General features: G+C 39.2%; 1 protein-coding gene across 4 annotated transcripts in view; it reads left to right on the top strand.

Moving 5' to 3' along the window:
- creb5b (cAMP responsive element binding protein 5b) overlaps positions 1 to 13,886 on the top strand; it is a 72,554-nt gene that overhangs the window by 27,214 nt on the left and 31,454 nt on the right. For all 4 annotated transcript variants that reach the window (XM_077574901.1, XM_077574900.1, XM_077574902.1 and 1 more), the window contains exon 6: positions 13,145 to 13,271. In XM_077574901.1, coding sequence (XP_077431027.1) covers positions 13,145 to 13,271 — 127 coding nt within the window. The remainder of the gene's footprint in view (positions 1 to 13,144; positions 13,272 to 13,886) is intronic.

Here is a 13,886-nt window from a genome sequence, read left to right as displayed (position 1 = left end):
CTTCTTATATATTGGACTCAAATCCTTAATTTGACCCAGATGACCTAATGTATGGTAATTACTGGTGGTATAGATTGGATTTTCCCCATCTATGTTGATTTAGTTTTTTTAATCCTCTGAGGCTCATTTCTTGAAAGAAGTTACATAACTGTACTTAAAATACTTTGAGATACAATAACGAGTTTTCCTCATTGATCGTTTTTCAAGCAAACGCTGGAGGCCCATAAACTTTTATTCTTTGGCACATGAGCTCGGCGGAGGTTATAATGCTAAAAGCAAAAAATATATATAACCAAACCGCATCATTTTGCTTCCTTGAATTGTTCTTGAGCTTTGTTGAACACACAGCGCGAGCATCCAATGAATTAGGATAACAAGTCATTTTCATTGCTCCACAATGTTTACTAAAGAGCTTTGAGGCTTGGAATCAATTAGGATTGGCTTTCCTCAAGTCCATTTACTTTCGAGTTGAGCCGGGCCTGCAGCTGTGAAACCTGACGACTTCCCTCGCTCGCCCTCCTTTTTCCTCGCCTTTCTCTTTCCCCCGTGTCCCTAAAAACGGTCTTTGGGGAGCGACACTGACACAAACCAGTGTTAAAAAGCAAGAATAAGAAACAGCGGCTCTGAACGCCCCGACTATCGTTATCAAACCGATTGAAATGAAACATTCTGCGCAGACCTCCACTTTTTTCCCTCATGGCGGGGGATGTGCTCGGAGATGGGTGTGGGCACAAGACATTTACAATGACATTATTCCGCTTGGGCTCCTGAGAGGGTTTCAGTCCTGTTGTTTCCATTACGTAGCACAATTAGCTTTAATGCAAGCGAGTGAATTGAGTGGCGATTTATTTGTTCTGTTTGTAAGTCGATGTCCTTCCTGAATGGTTGTTGTTTTAGTCGAGTGTCAACAGTTGAGCATAGTTTTTGGCGTTGGTGTGGTTTTGGACTAGAACGCCTTCTAATTATAATCATAAAAGTAATGATAATAATTGAGGCAAATTTATTATGATCATTTGATAAATTGATCATTCAGAATTTGGTCAATTTTGCGGGATTCAGTTTGATTAATAATGTCTTGAAGCAATTAAGAGTTAAGGACAAACGCTGAAGAGGAAGCTGATCAATGACGTCATTGACCGATCGTGCAAACTAAGACATTACAGCCAATCTCCATTATTAAAAAAAAAAATATATATATATATATATATATTCGATTCTAATTTCCTCAATCGATTCAGTTACGATTCACAAAAGTTCAGTTTGATTCGATTCGACTTTTCCCGATTCACTGCAATTCAATCAGATATTGATTAATTATGGAACATCAATTCATCATAAATATCAAGCACGTGATAAAAACTCCACAAATTCAATTTGGGGCGGCATCAACTGATTAAATGATTTGGTTTATAATGAAACTAACGTGTTATAATCACTTAAGTGTTACACAAGCATTGACATCAGCAAGGATAAAATGAAAATATTTTCATAATTCTAATTCAATAATTGTAAATGTGAATTAAAAAGAGACTTAGTTGTCTTAAAGTGCAATAAGTCAGGTCTTTCATAAATGTAAGAAAATACTTTTAAATTCATGTGAACAGTAAATTTCACGAAAACAATAAGATTTAAAAAAAAAATCTGTCTATTCTATTATTTTATGGGAAAAATTGATATTAAAATAATAATTGATTCATGCTTTTATGATTCAATATCAGGCTCGAAAAGGAACATTGATTCAATATCGATCATTCGTTTTTTTTTTTTTTTTTAAACCCAGCCCTAGTAAATATCGTCCAATCCCAACCCAGCCAATCAGATCAGCATACAGTCTACAAATTACAGTTGATTTGATAACAAAATGTCCCCTTTCTACTAATATTGCACACTGGGCATACTGTGTGCAACTTTGGGTATCACATAACAGGAAGTCATATTGTTTCCATGTTGCAATAAATGCACAATATTTTTCACACCTCAGAGCCACCAAGTTTTGTGGTCCTTATCTTTGCCTTTAAAGGAAATCCAAGTTAGTCTTATTTCAAAACATGTCTAAGGCTATGCATTTTCTATGGCTTGGCGATTTAATCGAAGACACCCTCAATGATTTTCTTTGAAACGGTCACTTTTATGTTGACACTTTTCCTTCTATTTTCTAAACAATTGAAGTCAGTGTGCAACTTTACAACACAACCGCAATAGCATTGCTCTAATTGTGAGTCCTGAAATGAAACGCACGTTAAATATACATTTCCCCAGACCTCCAATAAAACAAGCCTGCCCACAGAAAGCCGTCTGGCGTTGTTTGACTTTCTTAAATACAGCTCAACTCCATTTTGCGTTAGTGACAGTTAAAAACCCTCACCAAGACAGCACTGAGGGTTTTTTTCTGCGCAGCTGTAGATCAACTTTAACCTCATGGAGTCGACAATTTAAACAAAACATATTTTACGAGTGTTTATGATTTGTTTAGGGAGATAAGAGGAAAGGTCTTTTCCTGAGCGCAGGAGAGCAAGACCTCTACAAAATGCCCGAGGTGCCCTCATGTCCCGACTTGACGAGCGTACTTCTCTCCACATGAGCAAAAGTCAACCGTGCGCCGCCTTTATAATGCGCGGCTTCATATTGAGCGTACATTAAAAGGCCCCAACCAAGCAATGGTGTGCAGTTGATTAGAAACCGAAAAGAAAGCAACAGAACATCCGACGTACATCTGACCTGAATTAAGATGAGCTCATTGTGTACTGCAGCGCGTTTAATAGTGCGTTTGCAGAGGAACGCCCATGTAGTCTCTGTTCCCTCTCATTCCAGCGGGCCTGTGTCATCCCTGCCCCGGGGCCACCACACATGCAGCCTCCTGCACCAGCAGGGACGTTGCCTCACAGGGATCACCGCGCGGGGAAGTGTGGAAAAGGGGGGGGGGGGGGAATCAGAGGTAGACAGAGGGGAGGAAGAAAGGGATCAGAGGTGGATGGAGGAGAGGAAGAGGGGGCAGGAGGTGGACGGAGGAGAGGAAATGAAGGATTGCGAGAGGGGAGGCATCCCGTGGCTTTGGCGGGACACGGCGGGAGAGGATCACGGATTTGTTTGCACGAGGAAAGGAAAAGTTAGATCATGTCGAAATTGTACGGAAGACAAATGTGATTAGAGTAATTAAAGGTCGGTAGATGATCAAAAGACAGCGATGTCAAACCGAGACAATAGAAATCGGGAGTAGAAGGTGGGAGTGTAAATGACTTGGAGAGAGATAAGAGACATCAAGCGCTAAAGTTATGTTTAGGTTGTAATTCCTCGTCAGGCGATAACTGTGTCAACTCAGGAAGTAGAATTATAGCATACCGGTGACAAAATGTGTTGTTTGCCAACTCCCAGCCATTTTCACTGAAGCAACCCCCTTCGCTCCAGGCTGGTTTACGAAACAAAAACAAAGCGCGCGTTCACAGTCGATGTCAAGGAAGCTGAAACATACTCAACGGAGTATAACACGCTAACTTCACAATAAAAGTCGAACTTCACATTAAAGTTGACCAAATACAGTAATACATTGACGGCAAAGCAAATAGCCTTAGTACACTTTTACTTTGAAGTTCGCCCACAACGTTATTGTAGTTTATTGACATTGTAGTTGCAACCAACATCAACACAACGCCATCCCAACCACGTATTCAATCGCTAATTTAGAAACCGCTAATTAATTACGCTGTCATTGTATGACACGGTAGAAGTAAGTGGCTAGTGGCTACATGTTAGCATGACCAACGACTGGCTGCCGGCTGGTAAGTAAGTTTGACACCTTATTTTAATTATTTTTCAATATTCTATTTGGTTATTCATTCTCCATGTTTAGTGGAAGGGAGTGTGCTTTAAATTGCATGTTGAGGTATTTTCATAATTAAAAAAAAGATAAATAGAACTTTGTCTTCTTTTATTTTATAAAACACTTTTACCTGTTAAAAAGGAAATCATTCAACTCAGAATGTCAACTTTAGCTGTTTAGATTATAGGAACACAACTTTAAGCCATTTATTCCTTGTTATTTTATACATGAAACATGTAAAAATAAGAATGTTTCTGTCTCATAATGCACTTAAAAGTTGTGTTCCTAAATCCTAAATGGCTTATATTAGACATTTTGAATTGATTTTTAAATTTTTTTATTTAATGGGAAAAGCGCTTTCCAAAATAAAGACAAAGTACTATTGATCTTTTTTGTGTGTGTGGCTGATCCGAAAAACGATCCGATCCATGACTCAAATCCGTGATCCGATCCGAACCGTGACTCCTGTGATCCGTTGCACCACTACCCTCTACCCAACTTATTGTCCAGTTTGAAATTCATCTTTATTCTTTGGCTTTCAACACAACATGAGACTCTGCACCTGTTTAGTGCTTTAAATTGTTTTTGTTATTATTATTATTTTTTAGCTTTTTATCTGTAGACAGCACTTTGTTTTTAAAGTGCTTTATAAATAAAGTTTTTAAAAGCTTTTTGTTTTTGTCCCTTTCAATGCACTACTTGCAACAGGCCCGTGACGTACGTATTTCCAATCTCGCCAATGATTTGCAAATTAGTTTCAGGTTAACTTTCAGCTCTATTCGCAACAGCAGGACAGAAAAACTCTGAGCGAATTACCTGTCAGAAAAATGAGTAAACATAATGTGAAGGATTCTCTGGAACAACCACTCCAGTAGCAACGCAATCATGGCGTACATTTGAGAGTTGAACAGTACAAGTGAAGAAGAATACTTATATTAAAAGTGTACATTAGGCTTCATATTGATTTATATCAGCATTCCGAGCTTCTGGGGTATCACTTTTGAGAATGTTAGCATTCATGTTCATGTTCCATTCGTTCAATGATAGTATGGTGTTTGTGACTAAAACTCACCTACCCTTAGCAGTACAATGAATTTGATCCTAGCCAAGATGGCTGCTGCTGTGCCTACTTTTGTATGACGAAGAAAAACAAACACCCTCCTTTGTGTTCTGTGTGTCTACCGCACTCGAAGGACGGGGTCTTTCGGAAAACATTGGGAGCTAATTTCACTTTGAGCCACCCAACATTTACTGGAACTGAAAGGAATCCCTCGCATTATATTTAAATGGATGGTCTGAAGTTTTTTCCTTTTCTGTTTGTAAACAAACCATTCAAAATGGAATCCTCCCATGGCTTCTCCCACCCCACCCCCAAAAAGAAAACAGCATAAGCAGAAAGGAAAGAAAAGTTTGACCCTCGTTCTATATTGTTACCCTTGTCAGTGTAACTTAGAGCAGCCTAGCATGTCGCTAATTTATCAAGCTAACATTTTCTGTGTTTGTCACTTACCTTACAACCAGGCCAACTTTGTGGCGTTCTTCAGCCCAAGTCGCTCTTTCAGGGCTCGGAAATGAGTAGACGCCAAGCCAATATTCACTCTTATTTTCGACCGTGCGTTTTATAGTGGATTACTTCCTCTTTTTTCGCGCTGTCCACCATTGTTAGCGAGCTATCGCTGAAGTTGCTCTGCTCATTTGCAACATTCCGCCTGCCGACAGTAACACGCTCTCCGCTCTGTGATTGGCCGGAGGGGTAAACATTGATTTTCCGCCCAGAAACGTCCCGCGTTGGCAAAGCACAACAAAATGGCGAAATACAGATCGGGCGGAGTTGGTGGTGGTTGAGGACAAAATCACCACTACACATGAACAGAAGCCCAGAGTTGTTGAGATGGATTTCATGTATATACATAGCACTAAGTAACTTTTCAACCTCAATAAAATATTTTCATAACTCTTCTGATGAAACATCGACTTAAAACTAGTTGAATGGTAGCTTTGTCATGGGCTGTGGGGGTTTGTATCATTTTTACTGGCACTAAGCAACTTTGAGGAGGATGGTAGGAACACTGCCACACAAAAAAACTACAAACATGCTGACTGCTTTATGGCATACGTCAATTTCACTCACTGGAGTGAGCTAAAAAAAACGACGCAATGCGCTTGTCCTCATTGGAAATGTGATCTTCCTTCAGACGTAACAATGCAGCTTTTGTCCATATAGCGTCGCCATAATCAACGTAAACTGAAAGTTCCTTAGTGTTGCTTTAAGTTTTCTCAAGTTTTTATGTCCCCGCTGTTGTAAATGTATTTGTAAATGTCAATGAAATTAACTAGGAACTCATTTGCATATGACTGGCGAGATCAGAACTATTTCACGATTCCAGTGCACAACGTGACCAATCATGATCGCATCATGTCTAGCTCCACCCTCCTGAAAGTGTACAATGAAGGGGTAGTGAAAAGTGGAATGGTTTGGCGTACAAATGTATCAAACTCATTTGAACCATACCACTTGGTGGAAATAATTGTCACCAGTTTCATTTTCACAAAGAGATGCTGCAAAATTAGTAACAAAAGAACATAAATCGCCTTTTGCATTTTTCCCGCAACCCAGCAAAGCAAACTTGACACTTCATTTTTGTTTTTCTGGCATTCTCTCACACACAAGCCCCACCCCATCTCTACGGTACAGCTTTTATAATAGCTCCCAAGGCCAGGTTGACTTTGTCACCCCATTCCATGTCGGTGCAGTTTTACACAGAGAGGCATCAAGGAAAAAAATGCAGATAAAACCCGACTCGAATAGGCAGTGTAAAAAGAGGCTATTGAAACCAGGCCAGCAGCAGTCAGCTTCCCTTGAAAAAAAAAGATGTTTAATTGTTGCCAAAAGGTTGATCTCATTTAGTGGCGAATTGAATTTATAGACACGCTTTCATAATATTTCATTTCCAATGAGAGACTAATCCTTGCTGTCCTCATGGTGCCACATCACATCTCGAAAAATGATTGAGCAACAGTCGGCTAATTGATAACAGACTATCATTCACGAGCTCTCCCCACTTGCCTCATCTCAAGTCTCCCTGAAATGCGGACACCCCCCATCCCAGATCCATCCCAGATCCATCCCATCCTCTCTTGCAGCGTAACGCTGGCCATCCCAGCATCTATCCCTCCACTAGCCAGCTAATAAAAGTCAGCCTGTGTCTTAACCCATTAGCGCTGATTTATTTGATCAGATTCGTTTTATTTCCTCAGCCCAAACCCCATGGCACTCTCCTCCCACCAGTGATTAAAGGCAGTAAATCAGGGGCAGGTCCTGTGTAGTGTTTACTCGGAGCGCCAGGCAGCTGCAAGCTGTTTGAGGCCCTTGTTTCTCCCTCTGTTTACTTCGGTTCCCATGGCAACTGCACCACCGTCTCCCGAGCGTCTGGAACTTGGCCCTGGGATGTTTTGGTTACGTTCGAAAGTTTTTCGCTGCTGTGTCTACCCAGAGCTCGGTGACTTCACCCCGGCACGGGGCGAGCGCTTCGACGTTGGATGAAGAGCGAAGGGGGGGGGGGGGGGGTAAGCGGGAGAGGACTGGAGGAGGGAGGGACCAAATCTTGGTGTAGGCAGGCACAGGGTGGGGGGAGGGCGAAAAGCCAAACGCATTACATCATTTCTGGAGTCGACTCAGAGAGGGAAGGATATGAGTCAGTGGACCTGTGCCTCGCTCTGTCTTTCTCTACCCCCCCCCCCCCCCCTCCTTTTTGGAGTGCATCCAAGGCCCTTGTGTCGAAGTCTATAGTACTCCAGTCGGAGTTGGGATTGTGCACACACAGGCTTTATAGACCCGTGTTCGCTAACAGGCTAATCTGGAATGTCTTCATCTGTGGCGAACCACAAGAAACCAGTTACAGTAAAGCTGTAAAAATGGAGAATCTATATTAATAACGACAACAGGATTAGGAACGCAAAAAAGGTCTAGAAGTGATGTAATGGCGGACTAAAGGTGGGTGTTGGGTGGAGGCTTTGTGGTTCTGGGACGGAAAAGAGCCCAGCACTCAGTAATGTGAGAGCGCAGGGTCAGGACTGTGGAGTGTCTACCTGCTCTCCCCAGGGGCCCGCAGCCCAGGCTATTATCAATTCCCTCAGAGGAGCCGCAGCCTGTCATTATTCACTCACCTACACACACAAACACACACACACGTTAAGGAACAGAACGCGTGAGGCACTGCAGAGTGCTGCTTGTCTTATGCGGAATACAAACCGTGTTCAGGACAAAGCTGAAAGAGTTCCGAATAATGCACAACGTGTTCTTTACAACAATATTCAAAATATTGGCGACTCATCATACTGAGGACAAATTTAAGACATGCAAAACTAATATAGAATACAGTGAGAAAAGTACACACTCCTGTTTAAAAAAAGACTAAGATGTATCACTTCTACCATTAAAGGAGAAGTTTAAAGTTTTCAAACTACTAGCAAGATTTGAATATAGCCTTTAATTTGATCGATAAGGTGTAACTCAAATAAAATGTTTTTTTTGTTTTTTAATCTACTAAATCCCAACTGCAAAAAACAGGCATTTGACTATGGGTGTGTAGACTTTTTATATCCACTATATTTTACATCACTGACTTTTAACTTTTTCTCACGTCCGAACCTCAAAAGATGAATTAATATGTACATAATAAGTTAATAAAAAGCTTTTACCCCAAAAAACTTTAATAACGGTTTTATGAAGAAAACAGTTACACTAAGGAATGGAATTATTTATTGCAGTCAACCCCCCCAAAATTTCTTGACAACAATATGTTGTATGCATGCCCACTAGTCTAAATAGGGTATTTTGCTTAATATTGCATTAGTGGAATATGAGTTAAGCAGCGAAATCCAGCCGTTTTTTTTTATCAGTATCAAGTCAATTTTATCAGTATATAAGTCGGCTATTATGCCATTTGCTGTCGAGTGAAAATGACATCACAATTGCTCAGGTCTCAGGTAACAACCAATCACAGCTCAGCTTCAGAAAACAGGTGAGCTGTGATTGGTCGTTGCCTGAGCCCTGAGCAACTGTGATGTCATTTTCAGTCGACAGAATGTGGCAAAACGGCCCCCCCACCGAGATGGTTAAAAACGGCTGGATTTTGCTGCATAACTCATATTCCACAAATGTAATATTAATCAGAACTTTTTTGTTTAGACTAGTAACATATTATTGTCAAGAAATGTTTATGGTTGACTTCCACTTTAAAATTTTTCATAAACTGATTTTAAAGCAACCAATGTCTAGGAAGAGATTGTGTTTCTTTTTTAGAAGGTCCAATGTACGGACAGTATTGAAATAAAAAATGCGTGTAAGCTACTACTTATACTTTTTGTCTTTTATTTAGACATTTCATTTAACTCAGTTGTATTGAGTTTAGTTTCAAAATCAAGCACAACAAACACTTAATGGAAAATAGTCAAACTGATGTATTTATAAACATTGTAGTGTAAGTGTACAGTATTAATCCTTTTATTTTCACGTCTAAATTGAATTGAAGTGTTACTCAATAAAACGAAAAAAAAACTTTCTTTCACATGAATAAACATACATTTCCCTTTAATACTTCACATATTTACTTGCAATGTTGTTGTTATTTTAGCGGTGTACATGACAAGAACTGCTTTGAAATGGTTAAAAGTCCAACAAACAATTACAAAATCAACAGTTTATTTCTGCCTCGGCCTTGTTATTCTACGCTCCTGACAGCTGGCGGAGGGAAACTGTGTCCGAGCGGTGCACAGCCACACTACATACCTCATTGTATTTTCATGACTTTTCCCATGTGGAAATGTTTGGATACGCGGCGCTGCTCAGGTGTCATATGCGCTGTTAAATGAGTGTGATTGTGATAAATTGTTATGTTAGAGCGAAATGACACCCAGTCGGGATGGTAATAGTGCCGTGTGTACGCAGCAATCCAACATGTCTGGAGGGTTAAATGCACATATTTAGGTTTGGAAAAATACAGGTATTTATTCAGGTGTGGGGACCATTTGCTCCGCTGCTGCGCCCCCATACGTGACCATCACTCTTGCACGCGACCTTGCCAATAGAATAATCCCGGGCCTGGCTATGATGTGGTCAATTAATTACGTGAACCTGCTGAAGCCAGTTAACCTTAAATGCTGAGCTTTATTGATGAGCGAGTTGGACCTCGACTTACGTCGTTTCGACTTTACGGCGCCCGCGCCTCGTCCGTAGCCCCTCCTTTTTCGTTAATTTCCCACAGTAATCACGCCATTTTAAGTTATTTCAAGTTGTGTTGTTGTTACCTCCAGCAACGGATGTCCATCAGCAGGTCGGCTCGCCTCAGTTTTAGGTGAATTAATGAATACACACTCACACGCACATACACATACTCACCCACATACAAAATAAAAAAAAATAAAAAAATAAAAAAAATAAAATAAAATTTGAAAAAAAAAAGGAGAGAGAGCAATGATGATAACATGTCAAATCGGTAAAATTACCGAATGAACAATACTGAGCTCTCCAGAAAAAAAAAAAAAAAAAAGCAGGTCGGCTCGCCATCCGGCGCGTCATATTTCCGCCGCGGTTCGTCAAAAACGAATGTCCATACGGAATCACGAAAATTTGGTTCCGGCTCCTCCAGATCGCGCAAATATGTTTTTTTTTTTTTATTACCGTACTGTACAAAGTATTTTGATGTAAATATCGACATTAACGGGGAAATCCAATTTATGTGGAAATTCGGGTTACATCGCCAGCGTAGGAACGGGAACTCCGCCGCAACTTGAGGATTATGTAATGAAATGGTGCTTTTTAGGCTGCTCCTGTATTCATGTGATGTCGGTAAGAATTTTCTTACAAGCCTTCCTGTTTGTGAATGAGAATCGCATAAGCGTAATCTCTGGTGTTCGCTATGATAAATGCTTTGACTTTATCATCTGTCACTGAACATGAAGTGTGGATGTTTTAAGCACATCCATAATCCAATCCCCTGATACCTCAACTTTTGCGGCCTGACTTTCCTATCCTGACATATCACTTCTTAAACAGAGACTCGCTGGAATAAAGCTCGCTTTGAAAATGATTAATATAAGAGCAATTACTCATAGAGGGAAGTATGAGACTCTGTGGGTTATAACCGCACTTTTTAACAGCTTTATGCAGAGGTTTCAGAAGCGTTCCACGATAATGTGACAAATGTTTTGGATAATTCTTCTGCACTGGGTTATAAATAATTTCTTCTTTCTGGGTTTTGAATTGTGTGGTATGAAGTGAGCTTGTGTGCTGTCTTTAAGTTTTGAGAAAGCCATTTGTCCATAGTGCGATCATCACCACTTTTTGAAGCTAGCAGCCTGCATCGACCCTTTTTCTTGAGGAATGTGACAATCAATAGCTCTTTGGCAGCCGCACTTTGGAGCATGCAGTAGTTAAAAAGGTCACAAAGCTATCAAGCACTTTAAGTAAAAATGATTAGCCCACATCCCAGGCATTTAATCTTAAACTGTCATAGTAGTTTATTTCACTTTGAAACTACTCTTCATCATGGTTATCGTTATACAGTATATTCTCCTGAAAAATAATTCATCAAAGATTTCTAGCCTCCACTGTATGTTGATTTATACACAAGCAATGTGGAATAAACATTTTTGACTGGCGAGTACGTTCAAACTTATTTACGAGTACATTCCAACTCGTGCTGTCAAAAGTTAGTGTTAAAAAAAAATCACATTAATTACGTCTTAACGCAGATTAATCACACTATTAATTTTGACCGCAGATGGTCCTTGAGCTTGACAGCGTATGGTTACGTTAAAGGTAGCACAGGTTGTGTTTGAGCAATAAACATAGGTACACTCTTTTAAGTAAAGCATTTAATAAATATTTGCTTATGTCAAACTATTGGGGTCTTTTTTTTTCTCATTTTAAATTATGCAAGTAATTAACCTAATAGAAAAAGAGTAGGATGAGAGTGTGATCAAAAAATGTTGAAGACGTCCTCATAACACTAAATGTCAAAAGAATTAACACATAACAGGTGCTCTTCAAATATGGCAGTTAAAGAACGTAGATAAAAAGATTTTTTTAACTACGCGATTAAGCGTGATTAATCAAAATCTAAGATGTGATTAATCTGATTTAAAAAAATTATCGTTTGATAGCTCTAATTCAAATGTTTTTATTTTTTAATTTTATTTTATTTTATTTTATTTTATTTTATTTTATTTTATTTTATTTTATTTTTTTATTTTATTTTATTTGTTTATTTATTTATTATTATTATTATTATTAAGCGTGATTAATCAAAATCTAAGATGTGACTAATCTGATTTAAAAAAATATATCGTTTGATAGCTTTAATTCAAATGTATTAATTTTTTTATTTTATTTTTTATTTTATTTTATTTTTTATTATTTGTTTATTTATTTATTATTATTATTATTATTTTTCTGTAGAGAAAAATTCAAATGTATTTAAATATGTTCGGACGTACAGTACTCGTAAATAAGTACGTTTGAACATGTTTGTAGGTGAAATGCTACAAACGGAATATTTTTCCATAAGGAGGGTACTTGCGCAAGTGAAAAGCCACACTTTTTTAAGCTTTTGGCCCACATCATACGAATAACTTTGAAAATTAAATAAAAAACTTTTTTTACTCTATTTATTATTGTCTGCAGTGCATAATTTAGGTTCGGCATTCTTCCCATAATGCAATGGGGTATTGACTTGCGCATTGCACAAATAATACCCCCTCCTGTGGCATTATGGGAAAATATGCTATGTTTGTAGCATTTAGCCTACAAGTACGTTCGAACGTATTTTGTTTTTGCGAGAATGTTTGAATGTATTCAACTATGTTCGAATGTACTCGCCGGTTAAAAATGTTTACTCCACATTGGCAGTTCCACGCTTCTGTAGATTTACTCAGTCTTCTTGTGAGAATTTATTTGGAACACGTCCAAAAAGTTACAAGTTTTTTCTATTAACGCATCACTGTGCTGTGTTAGCCTCATGCACATGCCCAAAACCTCTCAGCACTCCTCCCCCCCAAAAAATGGCCAACCTCGCTGCAGTTCACTCTGTGGAAAACGAAACAGATTGCCATGAAATCATAAAAACGTGGTTAGCGGGTTAGGGCATATTTTTTTCATAACATTCATTAACAAAGAAGTAGTCCTTTTAAAGTATGTTTTCCAGTAATAATTACACTTCTTAGACGATCATATATTAAATTTTCACTTTGAATGTTTGATTTATTGATCTGACCTGGTTTTCATTTACTCCCTTGACAATCACAGTACTTTGTGTGTCCTCTCAGGCCTGTCCCCGGCTCTCTGTCTTCACTGTTGCACCTACGGAACAGACAGAGACAGCCTCTGCCAGCCTCCATGCCTGGAACGCTGCCAGACCCCACCATGCCCGGCTCCTCTGCTGTGTTGATGCCCGTGAGTACACAATGGAGCACAGAGCACACACTCAATCAATCATGGACACAACACATATGCGCTGCAGTGTTTTACTCACAAATGGTAGGTTTACACACTGCGCTGTGCGGAGTCATTGTTATGTATGCGCTCTGTCACCATCACATTGACTAAGCGCAGGTTATCGTGAAAGGCACTTCCTGTGGAACTGAGGAAATCTATATCTGAGTGCGGGATATAGATTTTATTGAAATAATGCCAAAAAGAGAGTATAGAAATTCTCCTCTCGAGAATTCAATTAAAGTGGAACCTCCAACATGGGTCGTTAAAAAGCATTACAAGTCATTAAATGGGTTTGCTAAAATGAAGGCCTTAAACATTTTTTGACAATAATACGTTATATGTAACCTCACTAGTCTAAAACATGACATTCTGATTAATATTAAATTTGTGGAATATGAGTTAGGCAGCAAAATCCAGCCGTTTGCATCCATTTCAGGGGTGCGGCCATTTTGCCACTTGCTGTCGACTGAAGATGACATCACAGTTGCTCAGTGCTCAGGCAACAACCAATCAAAGCTCACCTGTTTTCTGAAGCTGAGCTGTGATTGGTTAATACCTGAGATCTGAATCTGA

The sequence above is a fragment of the Vanacampus margaritifer genome, chromosome 9, assembly GCF_051991255.1.
Source record: "Vanacampus margaritifer isolate UIUO_Vmar chromosome 9, RoL_Vmar_1.0, whole genome shotgun sequence".
NCBI lineage: Eukaryota > Metazoa > Chordata > Actinopteri > Syngnathiformes > Syngnathidae > Vanacampus > Vanacampus margaritifer.
This window is presented reverse-complemented; position numbering and strand designations above follow the sequence as displayed.